Here is a 13,159-nt window from a genome sequence, read left to right on the forward strand (position 1 = left end):
ATGAGTTAGTGGAAGCGCATTCCATAACTCAATATTATTAAAATTAATTTTTTAAGAAGGAAAAGTAAAAACATTTAAACATGGAAAATTACAATAATAAAATAAAATAAAAATACAAATAAACCAAAAAAGAAATTGAGAAAGAGAGAGGGGCGGTTCATGGTTGTCGGCCAGCGTGCGCATTGGGAAGAGAAAGAGGAGAGTGACGCAATGGAGACAGCTGGAGGTGCCAGCGGAATCACGTGACAATGGGCCCCACCACCACTCTAATTTTAATTATTATTATTATTTAAAAAACCGTACATCTACCACCGTCATTGTGGGCTTGTGTCCACGTCATCAAACGTTTGTCTTCTTTTGCCACTAGGTTTTAGGGCACCGCTAACGTCACCTGTAACGACACGTGGGAATATGCTCCCCACTGCTGCGACATCTCCCATATTTCATTTTTTTAATTATTTATTTAATACATTTTTTATGTATTTATTTTTTAATTTTTTTTTCGCAGAAAAAAATGTAGATAAAATTAATGGTAAATATATGGAATTATTATGAAAAATAATTACTGATATTAACAGAAAATTGTATAAAAATAAAGATTCCAAAAAATTGATAAATAATAAATTAATTAATAATACATATGTTAAAAATAATCTTATAAATATAATATAATAATATTAAATCATAAAAGGATGGGCGATGATTGTTTTCTTATTTGAATTCCTAAATTAAATTTTATTTTTGAAAATTATTTTTAATAACTCCACTCCAAAATTTGATTTTTAAGAATTATTTTAAAAATATTATCAAATAATCCTACTTCTCTTCCATCCCCTTCTATTCTCATCCAGCTCACGCCATGGTAGAGAGGGCTCATTTTCTAATTTCATTTTGGGCTTCGTAGGAAAGCCCAAAGTTTGGGATCACAAAACTTCCTAGTCGACATAGGGCCCAAGGCCCCGCCATTAGAGGGTTGGGCCCTGTTTTTAGGCTTGGCCCGAAACTTTTTCTTCTGGCTGGGTGGGAATCTTAATTAAAACATTTTTATATCTTCCACTAATTAATCAAGGAGTTAAGATTACTCCTACTTATAAATAGAATTATTTATTACAAACAGGACCCAACCTTCTCAAAGACTCAAAACAGAGACTAGGGCCCGTTTGGAGTTTGAAAAACCATAGTTTATTTTTATTGAAAACATTGTTATTGAGAATTTGTTAAATTTTTTTAGAATAAATTGAGTGTATTTTATTTTAATAAATGGACGAGGACAAGGAGAACTATTTTAGTATTTTTCATTCACAAAAATAATTAAGAATTTTTTTTTTTCAAATAGCGTTTTTGTAGAAAAAAGGAGTAGGCAAACAGGTCCTTAGTCCAGCCCATTATCAGCCCAGGCCAAGCAAGAGAGTGGATCCACAACGAACTCTCACACCACTGAAAGAGAAAATGCATCTCGACTCGAAAAGCCAAAAACCAGAGAAGAAAGAAATGAAGAGCCGAAGCCTATAGAAGAAGGAGAAAAGAAGAATAAACACAGAATCAGAGAGAGAGAGAGTTTCGGAATGGGTTGGGGACTGGTGATTTACGAAGGAGTGGTGGTGGTGGGGTCGCTGTGCCTTCTCGGCTGGGCTGGGCTGTGGTTCCTCAACCGCCGCCTCTACAAGGAGTACGAAGAGAAGCGAGCGCTGGTGCAGATCCTATTCAGCGTCGTCTTCGCCTTCTCCTGCAACCTCCTCCAGCTCGTCCTCTTCGAGATCATCCCTCTCCTCTCCAAAGAGTTAGGCCTCCCTCCCTCTTCTCTGTCAAATTTGAAATCTACAATTTCACAATTTTCTTTGTTCGGATTAGTGAGTGCTTTAGTTCCTTAGGTTTTTCATTGATTTTTTTTTTTTCGTGATAATTTCTGAGATTTTGAGTTGATTCTGTGGCGGATCCGGCTCTGATGTTTTTTTTATAAATAAATTTAGCTTAGTTGAGATTTCTGCCGTGTTTTTGCTTTTAGTGGATTTTAATGTGGTCATCGGCGACATTTTGGGTGTGTATTCGGAATTTTGATTCTGTGCGGTTTTGGTGGCTAATTTTTCCAAATGTAGCATAGTTGAAATTAGTGTTTTAGTTTTGTGTTTTTTAGTTGATTCTGATATGGTAGGGGTTAGATTTTAATTATGTGTTCTGAATTTTGATTTTGTGTTGATCTGGAATTGTTGCTTAATTTTTCAGTATTTAGTTTAGCTGAGACCATTGTGTTTCTAGTTGATTTTGGAGTGGCAACTGGTGAGAGAATTTGACCTTGTGCGGATCGCCTATTTGGTGCCTAATTTTTCAAATTTTTTTCATAGTTGAGCTTTGTGTTTTTAGTTGACTTTGCTGTGGTAATTGGTGAGATTTTTAGTATGTTTTCCAAATTTTGATTTTATGTGGATTTGGATTTGGTGCCTAATATTCTGTCATTTTTTTCCTTCAACATTTAGCATAGAGGAGATTAGTGCGTTAGTTTTATATTTGCACTTTCTAGTTGATTTTGGTGTGGTAATTGGTGAGATTTTGAGTATATATTTGGAAATTTGATTCTGTGATAACCTGGTTTTGATGCCTAATTTTCAATATTTAGCATAGTTCAGATTAGTGATTTAGTTTTGTATTTTTAGTTGATTTTGGTTTGATAATTATGGAGAATTTAGAGTAAGTGCTTAGAATTTTGATTTTGTGGGGATCCAGTTTTTGTGCCTATTTTTTTCAAAATCTATGATAGCAAAGATTAATGCTTTAGTTTTGTGATTTTAGTTGATCTTGGTGTGGTACTGAGTCAGATTTGAGTTTGGGTTCAGAATTTGGTTTTTGAGGGATCCATTTTTGGTGCATAGTCTCACAACTTGGAAGAGTTTAGATCAGCTGTTTGATTTCATGTTTTTAGTTAATGTTGGTTTAATAATTGGTGAGTTTGAGTCTATGTCTGCCATTGATTTTATAAGGATCTGGATTTGTTGCCTCCCAAATTTAGCAAAGTGGAGACTAGGTTTTTTATTTTTTATTTTTTATAAAAATCTTCTTTCATTCTTTTTTCCTGTAGAGATTTGATAGTTTAAGCAGTTTTAGTGTGGTAATTAGTGAGATTTTGAGTCTTTGTTGAGAATTTGATTTTCTAGAGACCTGTTTTGGGCCATAATTTTTAACAATTTAGCATAGTTGAGATAGTATTTTGGTTATTTTTTTTTTCACTATTTTTTATAGGGATTTCATAGTTCTATTTGATGCTCGAGATTGACTCTGTATTCACAATTAATTTCATGTGGATCTAGTTTTGTCACCCCAAAGTTTTGGAGACTTAGTCTTGTAGTAGGGAATGGGGAGAGAATCCAATTCTAAGAAGATCTATGGTGGAGTGACCAATCTTTGTGTTCACAATTCCCAGGTCTTTATAGAGTTATCTCAGTGAAAAATCTCACTGTCTCAATTGTTCTTAGTAACTCCTATCTGCTTTATTAGAATTTTAACTTTCGTCCTAATCTCATTGATATAGAAATTGAACTTCTTGAAAGACTCATGTCTTCCTTTAATTCAATGCACTTCTCTCTTTCTGCTATAATTTCAAAAGCTTGGTCTTTATCCTCCTTAGGCTTATTTACAATAAAACTTTTTTTTTGGTCTTGTCCAATTTCTCAAATCCTATCCTGTTCCTTCTGGTTCATATTCTCTGAAAATCAAAAGCTCCTTCAAAGGTTAAGGCCTTTGCTTGGTTTGTAGCATATGGGAAGGTAAACACCAATGACATGCTATAGTTGAGAAGACCTTACAAATCTCTTAGTCTTCATTGGTGCATTTTATGCAAAGGAAATGGAGAATTGATTGACCATCTTTTTTTACATTGCCCATTAACTTTGGGGTCATGGCAAAAGCTCTTCAGTCTAGCAAGGATGGATTGGATTCTACTTAGGAGTATTGGAGATATGATGATTATTTGTTTTAGAGGATTTGGGAATTCAATCAGAGGCAAGACTTTTTGGCAAATTGCTTGTCTCACTTTATCGTGGATTGTGTGGCAAGAGAGAAATGTTAGGATTTTTGAGGAAAAGTGGAGATTAGAAGTTATGCTGTGGGATTTACTTCACTTCTACTCCTCTCTTTGGGCCTTTTGTATTGTCAATTTTTGAGGAGTTCCACTTAATGTTATTCAACTTAGCTGACTTTCGGTTTGTGATTTAAAAGTTTAAGATAATTGGAGGATACTTTTGTGTATGGTTTTTGTATAGAGGGGGTGTCTACTCTTACTGTGATTATGATTTGTATTTTGAAGGAAGTCTTGTACCTTTATTATTATCAATATATATTTTGTTTATGATTAAAAAAAGGGTTGGAAACAAAATTATTATGGTCATGCTTAAATGAACTGCCAGTTGTGATTACAAGTACAATAAGTGCATAGGAGCTTTCAATAGAAAGGGCAAGATGCCAATATTTTTCTAAGTTAGTCACTAGCAAAAGTAATGGTAAAACAAGTAAGGGGGAGATCTTATTTTGCAGCAAAAAGGAACTTAAGAATGGTGCCTCATGTTTGCACACCAATTGATGGGGCAATTTGTTGATATAGACTCTTTGATTGATTTAACTGTATTTGCTATGATGAAAACTTGTATTTCTCAATGGTAAGTGGTATGAAATGTTACATATTTTAGATTTTCATTTGTAGGTGGTGGAATAATGCATTGTAGAGTTGTATTGAGTTTATTAATTAGTAATATAAGATCATCATGTTAAGTTATTTTGCATATAAGGTGGTGAAGAAGCCCCACTAAAGAATGAGGAACTGCTAATTTAAAGAATCCACACATTTAAAGTAGTAAGCATGCCATGATAAGTAGAAGTTGTAAGCTATGCTACATGCTTAGATATGGGTGTTGGTGGTGGTGTATGTTGAAATCTTGTGGTGCACTTTGTATACTCCCATGTATGTGGGTATGCCTCCTTTTAGTTACAAAATCTCTTCTATAATATCCTATTTGCCCATAAATGAGAAAAAAGAGACGCTAGGCATGTTTGATATGGAAATATTTCAAAAAACATAAACAAAGTGTAAGAGTGTCCAATGATAGGGTTGAGGGTAAATGTTTTGGATAGGCAAACTAGAGATATTATATGTTAAGTTATTTTAGCCACTAAGTTAGTAGAACTTAAGGAAAAGCACAAACTAGCTGGTTCAAAATATCAACAAAGTCAACAAAGGTGAGATCTACTTCCCTTCCTGAATCTTAAGGCCACACAAAGAAATTTCAAAGAAATTTTTTCTTAACAAGAAAAATTAATTGCTTGAAACAGTTAAAGAATCTTCTATTCCTCTCTTTCCGTTTTTTTTTTTGGGATAGGTAATTAGAATCAATTTATAAAAAGTAATGTCAGAAAAAGAGTTCCAAAGTACATAGGACGTATACAAAGAAACACCTCAAAGGATAGAGTACTAGGAACTATGTGCAGCTTGCACCAAGCCCAAAGATTACAAGCAAAGGAGGATTTGAACCCTTGAATTGACTGCCCCTCATTAACAAACGCCTTGCTATTTTTTTCCTTACAAACAGTCCAAAAAAGGCATAAAGGAGCAGCCTGCCACGCCTTTTTCCTTTTCTTTCCCACGAAAGAACCATGCTAGCCTAACAAAGCCTTTCTAACTAATAAGGGAAGCACCCACGACACACCAAAAAGGGAGAACAAAAGATGCCATAAAACTCTTGTTTTAGCACAATGAAGTAGAATGTGATCCATGATTCTTCCTCTTTAAGGCAAAGGAAGCATCTATTTGCCAAGACTACACTCTCCTTTGAATGTGATCTAGAGTTAGAACTTTCCTCCAAGTGGCCTCCCAAGCAAAGAAGACCACCCTTGGTGGCACCCATGAATTCTATATCACACTTGTTGGGAAAATGCTTTGTTTTCCTGGCTCCAACACCCTATATAAGGATTTGACAGAGAAAGCCACATCCTTAGACTCGATCCATAGAATTTCATCAGCCCGTCCTTGGACACCCTCCTCCCATGCAGTCTTAGAAGGAAGCGCTCCAAGCTCTCCATCTCCCAATCGTTGATTCGCCTAGAAAAGCAAGGGGCCCAACACCCCCTCCCTCATAAGAATGACTCCAAACCTCCTTCACCCATGCCTCCTTGGAGGAAGCTACAACAAATAATGAAGGAAAAGAGATGCACAAAGGCTCGTCACCACATCGCTTATCCTTCCAAAACCTCACCCTCCCACCATCTCCCACCAAAAAGGCAACTCTGCATCTTAACATGTCCACCTCCTTCATGATGGCTTTCCATAACCCTACCCTATACGCTCCCTCACCTCCCAGGTACACCAACCTCCTTCTTCCTCCCCATATTTTACGCTGATAACTTGCCTCCAATATATTTTCCAAAACAAACATTTATCCTAAATGTAATTTTTTTTGTATCATTTCTTTGAAACAAATTCATTCATTCAGTCACTCAGTTTCAGTTGATGCATTCTTTTCCAGTGTGGCAATTAGGTATGTACTAAGCAGCAGAAGTGTTGGGCATATATAATGCACCCAAGCTTGTATGGTATTGAGTCAACACAATGTACCTGGGTAAAGTGTTCACAGAACACCACCATTTCAAGTATCGGAATTTTTTTTCCCTTTCTCCCTCTTTCTTTCTTGCTTTCTTCTTTTCTTTTTGGGTGTGTTGTCATGGGGGGAAGAGGGAGGGGTGGTTTGGTTTGTTTGGTGGGGTGCTAATTATTTTGAGACAGAAATGTGGTTGTTATATCTTTGTTTTGTTATACATTTTTATCTAGTCTTTTTTTCCTTTGGTATGGAAAAAAAATAATGTTATATGCTAACATTTTTGTACACCAAAAAAAAATTTGCTTATCTGCAAAATGTTCATCAGCTGTTTGTCCATGAGGTTATAAATTTGCTTTGAATTAATTTTACTTTCATCGTCAAGGTTTAGTGAATGATGAAGAATATTGGACAGTTCCTTTTTAATCTTACAGCATTTTATTTCTTTCTGGCTATAGGGCAAGATGGATGAACTGGAAGGTGGATTTGTTTTGTTTGATACTGTTGCTGGTATTCATGTTGCCTTATTATCATTGTTACTTGATGCTTTGCAACAACGGTACATTGCCTTTGTCTGTGCTAATTCTCATTCATTTGACTATTTTATTCTCATTTTTAAGTATTTTCCCCAAAGATTTGGTTCTGTTGCTTTGCTGTCTTGCAGTATCAGCTGATTAGGAATGGTTGTTGACGGTTTTGCTAGTTTACATGAGAAAAATTAATGCTTTTCATGTGATTGTACATTGAACTAAACATGTCATAGGCAGGGACCTCCCTCCCCCCCCCCAACTTTATTTCTATCATATGGTTATCCGCAGCATAGGTTTCTGCTTTTTTGTTTATACCCTACCTTTGATATGCAAACAGGGACCTTGCATGCAGAACTATGGAGTGTTTAGAATTGATCAACAGTGGTTTCCTATCTGGTTTCTCCATAGTTGTCATATTGACAGTGGAGGTTTCATATGGAAAGTCTAAATGCATTAGCACAGGTTGAACTTGTTGATCAGAAACTTGGGGCACCAAGAGGCCACAAAGGAGCCATGCATATTTCTTTATATTGCAGCATGACCATTTTGCACACCTAGGAGTGTTACTTTGGGCTGATCTATATACCCTTGGTTTTTTTTTTTTTTTGTTTTAAAGTTGGCAAAAATGGAATTAATAAAAAATGCAAGAGAGGAGGTGAATCCTGCTACATGGGACGCCTCTACAAGGAAACACCCAGGAAGCAAAGGAGCAGAGGAACTAAATACCTTTACAGGGGGCCAAAAATAAGGTATTATGCCAAAACCAAACTCTTGATGACTTAAAATGGGACTTCTCATCCTTTAGGAAATCCCTAGACCTCAGGCATTGATTTTTCAGACTTAAAAGGTCCGTAGCTCCGTTCCATTAATAGATTTTATGATTCCATTACTTCCAAAATTACCAATTCCTTGCATTGTCTATGAACTTTCTTTGCCTGTTCCCTATGACTCCAGAAATGCCATTGATAAAGAAGAAGAGTAAAGCCCACAGAGAACAAGCCATCTCTCGTTGGAGAAGAACATAATTAGCCAACTCCTTGCCTTGTCTACATAAACAACACCAGTTCATCAAGATCCTACCCCTTTGCATCAATTTTGAGCAATAGTGAGAAGCTCACCCAGACTTGTTCCCAAGCAAAAAAGATGTCGGATGGGTTACAGGAGCTCCATGCTATTGATGATTTTAAGGAAAAGATCACCTTGCAAAAGATTTTACTGAAAAAGCAGCAGTTTGTAGATGTCTTCCAGAGTAGAATATCCTCCCTAATGTTGCATCTATAAATGGAAACCCGAAACCATAAAAGTTACCACCATCCCTAGATCCCAATCATGCTTTTAACAAAGCTCCAATTCCATAACCTTGCCCACCCATGGAGCTCCAAAAATTACTGACTGGAGCCGCTCTATTAGTTTCCAAGGCAAAAGACCTGTAAATTGATCCTTAGGCTGTCTGCCCCTGCATTAAAATCATACCAAGATTGTGCCCTCTGCCCCATTCTCTACAAATATACCAGAGAGGCCATGAAAAACATCCACCCTTTGTTAATTAAGAAAAGGTAAGAAACAATAAGGAACTTCCAACAAGACCTGTTTTAGATGCCAGGCTAAGCTTAGATAATGGTAGTGGCATATGTTGGCACTAAAACAACTACCGGAGTGGTAAATACAACAATATAATAATTGAAGAGTGTGCACGAACTTGTAGAAGTTTGGAACTTGATCGTAAAAGAAGCGTAATCCAGTTAGGACATGCTCCTAGGACAAATTCTTATGATACTGTCTCCCATGAGGCCAAACACATATGAAAGTAATTTATTCCTCTTATAGTTACCAGTAGCAGCCTTTAAATGTAGTTTCTTACAAGTGAAACCCTCTGTTCAATAATGATTTTTTTTTTTTTAAAAAAAATTAGAAACAAACAATTGTATTAAAATTGAAAAACATGAGAAGGATGAGAAGTCCTCCCCTAGATGTACAAACCTATTCAAAAAACTGAGAAAACCTCCGTTATACAAGGAGGGCTATACAAAAAGACAAAAGGCCCATACACGTATAATGAACTCAGACCCTGTAGACCCAACCCTAAGGTGTGTTAATCGACAACTAGTTAAGCTGAATTACACTCAAAGGATAGGGTTTAAAAAAGTCTATACAGTAAGCCCTAAAAGAAACATAAAACTAAAGAGGATCCCACATCAAGTCTGACGTCCTCCAAGTGTTCTCGAAAATCCTAGCATTCCTCTCTCTGCACACAATCCACAACAAAGAGAGACATGCTATCTTCTAGAGAGTCTTGCCTTTGTTAAAATTCCTAAAACACTTGAAGGAGATCACTCTCATATTGCGAATACTGCCTGGCTGAACCCACTTCATTCCAGCCTGAGAAAAGATTCTATGCCACAAGCCTAAAGTGATTGGATAGTGCAAGAAAAGATGATCAATCATCTCACTACTCCCCTTGCAGAGGATGCACTAATCAGGGCTAAGGGCGTTGAAAGGCCTTTTCAACCGTAGCATGTCATTGATATTTACCTTCTTATGTGCCACTAACCAAGCAAAGACCTTGACTTTAGAAGGGAATTTTTACTTCCACAAAAAATTAGCAGAGTAGAAAGGAATAAAATTTAAGAAATTGGATAAGGCTGAAAAAAACGAGTTTACTGAGAAAGCTCCTAAAGAGGATGGAACCCAAGCTTTTGCATTTGGAATTTACCTTCTTATGTGTAGAGGATGCACCAATCAGGGCTAAGGGCTTGGAGAAGCCTCTTCAACTGTAGCATGTCATTGGTATTTACCTTCTTATGTGCTACTAACCAAGCAAAGACCCTGACTTTAAAAAGGAATTTTGACTTCCACAAAAAATTAGCAGAGTAGAAAGGAATAAAATCTAAGAAATTGGATAAGGCTAAAAAAAACGAGTTTACTGAGAAAGCTCCTAAAGAGGATGGAACCCAAGCTTTTGCATTTGGAATTTATCTTCTTATGTGTAGAGGATGCACCAATCAAGGCTAAGGGCTTGGAAAAGCCTCTTCAACTGTAGCATGTCATTGGTATTTACCTTCTTATGTGCTACTAATCAAGCAAAGACCCTAACTTTAGAAAGGAATTTTGACTTCCACAAAAAATTAGCAGAGTAGAAAGGAATAAAATCTAAGAAATTGGATAAGGCTAAAAAAAACGAGTTTACTGAGAAAGCTTCTAAAGAGGACAAAACCCAAGCTTTCGCATCTGGAATAGAAGGAGATAAATGAACACTCTTAATAATTATGATTCATTGTTCATCTTAATAATATTTACAGGGATGGGCTGCGGCCAACTTGTTACTCTTTTCGGGCACTCCTGCCGATGGTATAAGATGAATCATTTATTGGAAGACACATGCTTTGAAGCCAATTGATTTATAAGCCCTTTCATGAGATGATGGAAGATGTGTTATGCATTATTTATGTGCTGAGAATCCAAATAGAAATAAATTTTCCAGATGAATGGAACTATATGAATGGCAGCCTATCTTGTTGTAGACACTTTTTACATAACTTTTAACTTTTTGAAGAACATAAATCTGATTTCTGAATAAATAACATTTTTGGAAAAAAAAGAAAGAATTAATGAAGAAATTTACAGGCTTTAATAAAAAAAATTCATATCACAAAACACATACATCCACTAATTAAATTTTGTTTAGAACATATTGTAACCTTCATGTGCTCAACTTTCATATATTTCAGTTGCATCATTTCTACAAAATGCTGTTATTCTTGATATTGGTGCATAATGATCTCATTTCTTGATAACATTGCTATACTCCTTAAATGAACCCTAATGAGGAGCAGAAAATTCAGGGAGACTAAAATGTTTTTGTTGTCTGCCTGGAGTTCTGTGTTACTTGAGTGGATCTTCAATTGTCATCATCTATTGAAACTTGATTTTTCATCAGGTGTGAGGAAGGAACGAGCTGCACTTGGAGCTGTCTTATTCTTGCTGGCATTTCTCTACGCTTTCTGGCGAATGGGGATTCATTTTCCTATGCCTTCACCTGATAAAGGTTTTAGTTTACGCTCATTGGATTTATTTATTTATTTTTTTATAGGGATTTACTCTCATTGGAATATATGAAAGATAAAAATAAAAAAAGTGTCTCCTTGCCTCCCTCACTCTCTCTCTCTACAATATATCTATCTATCTATACACATACACACACACACACACAGATACATACATACTCATATATATGTACGTATGTATGTTTATATGTATATGCGCCTGTGTGTGAGATGCACATCTAGGATCTTGACTGTCCCCATGACTCCAATTTTGTTGTTTCCCTATCCTCAATGTGCTCTTAGTAATTTTGTTGGTTGCTTCTGCCCTCTATTTATTATGTGTATATGTGTGTGTGTGTGTTAGAGAGAGAAAGAGAGATGCATCCATGATCTTGGCTAGCCACTTGTCTCTAAATTTGTAAGATGGGAGTTGGTGTGCTTAAGTAAGGAGAAAGGGGGTTTGGGGGTCAAATGTCTATCCAATCTCAATAAGGCTCTTCTTTGTAAATGGAATTGGCGTTTCGCTAATGAGAGAGAGAGACCTTGTGGAATCAAGTGATTAGAGGGAAGTATGGGGAAGAAAGAGGGGGATGATGCTCTTGGGAAGTGAGAGAGGCGCATGGTGTTCGACTTTGGAAAGGAATAAGGATGGACTGGGATTTTGTGGGCTCTAGGATTTTATTCCTTATAGGTAATGGGCGGAGGGCGAGATTTGGAGGGATAGATGGTGCGGGGATTCCCCTTTGTGTGTGTCATTCCCTTCCTTGTTTGCTTTGTCTGTTGATAAGGAAGCGTGGGTGGTGGATATTTGGGACCCCTTGACTGAGGGGGGTTGGGGGGGTTGGAATCCCTGTTTTTCAAGAGCCTTCAATGATTGGGAGGTGGAGGAGGCGGAAAGATTCTTGGAGTAGCTTCATGGGAAGAGATTGCATGGAGATGTGGATGATATGGTGTTTTGGAGCGAAACAAAGAGTGGAAAGTTCTCAGTCAAGTCCCTCTACCTTGCTCTAGAAGCGGGCTGTCCTTCTTTATTTCCTTCTAGCTGCATTTGGAATGTGTGGGTACAACCCAAGATTAGCTTTTTTGTGTGGGAGGCTACGTGGGGCAAAACCTTAACCTTGGATCTTATTTAGAAAAGAGGATGGGCCTTGGCAAATAGATGTTTTATGTGCCTTGAGAAAGAGGAGACCATAGACCATCTTCTTTTACATTGTACAAAAACAAGGGTCTTATGGGATTTGCTCTTTAATTTGTTTAGGGTGTCATGGGTGCTGCCTTCATGGGTGGGCAAAAAGCGCAAGAAGGTGTGGAGAGCAGCTCCACTTTATGTTTTTTGAACGGTTTGGAAGGCGAGAAATAGATTGACCTTCAAGGATGATGTGTTGTTAATCCAGAGACTCAAATACTCTTTTGTTCTTTCTCTTTGGTCAGAGGCCAAGTTGTTTATAGTTGATTGCCCTCTAACTATACTTAGTTTTATTGATTGGTTAGGTTCTATTTAAGGTTGTTTGTTGGGCCAGCTGGGTGTTTTTCTTCTTTTTTGGCCGTTTTGGCGGTGGGTGTATAGGTTTTGCATACCTTGAGTTGCTTTTTTGGCGCCTCTTTTTATATTAGATCTTTTCTTACCTATCAAAAAAAAAAAAAAAAAAAAAACGTCTCCAAATTTGTTGTTTCCCCTCTCCCCAATATACTCTTAGTGAACCATAACCAAGAAAACTGCAGCATCATCTTCTTTTTGATAATTTATATTTTCTTGAGAAAGAGAATACTAATGATTCACATCAGAATCATTTTTTTGGATAGATGATTTGCATCAGAATCCTATTTGTTTGTGTGTGTATTATTTTTAATGAATAATCAATTTAATATTGAAGGCAAAACAGGATTTGTGTAGCCAGTCACAAGGAGATGGGAATTATGTTTAGATGTCTACAGGTCAAAACTGCCATGTGTACTATTCATTTATAATGAGGCAAACTTGTTCTTTTGTACTGCTTTTGTCATCTTTCTG

General features: G+C 36.6%; 1 protein-coding gene across 1 annotated transcript; it reads left to right on the plus strand.

The window, feature by feature from the left end:
- The first annotated feature begins 1,397 nt into the window (after window positions 1-1,397).
- Window positions 1,398-11,221, plus strand: LOC117933885 (GPCR-type G protein 1-like). The gene is made up of 3 exons (XM_034855458.1): window positions 1,398-1,780; window positions 7,034-7,134; window positions 11,043-11,221. The coding sequence occupies exons 1-3, from the start codon at window positions 1,566-1,568 to the stop codon at window positions 11,219-11,221; spliced, it is 495 nt and encodes a 164-aa protein (XP_034711349.1). The 5' UTR covers window positions 1,398-1,565.
- The last annotated feature ends 1,938 nt before the right edge of the window (window positions 11,222-13,159 follow it).

Source organism: Vitis riparia, chromosome 16 (genome assembly GCF_004353265.1).
Source record: "Vitis riparia cultivar Riparia Gloire de Montpellier isolate 1030 chromosome 16, EGFV_Vit.rip_1.0, whole genome shotgun sequence".
Taxonomy (NCBI): Eukaryota; Viridiplantae; Streptophyta; class Magnoliopsida; order Vitales; family Vitaceae; genus Vitis; species Vitis riparia.

Excerpts from the sequence above, each read along its gene's own strand:
- LOC117933885 (XM_034855458.1), top strand. The coding sequence starts at position 1,566 with ATGGGTTGGGGACTGGTGATTTACGAAGGAGTGGTGGTGGTGGGGTCG. Across the intron at positions 1,781-7,033 it reads ATCCCTCTCCTCTCCAAAGA|GGCAAGATGGATGAACTGGA; the intron begins GTTAGGCCTCCC and ends TTCTGGCTATAG. Across the intron at positions 7,135-11,042 it reads CTTGATGCTTTGCAACAACG|GTGTGAGGAAGGAACGAGCT; the intron begins GTACATTGCCTT and ends ATTTTTCATCAG.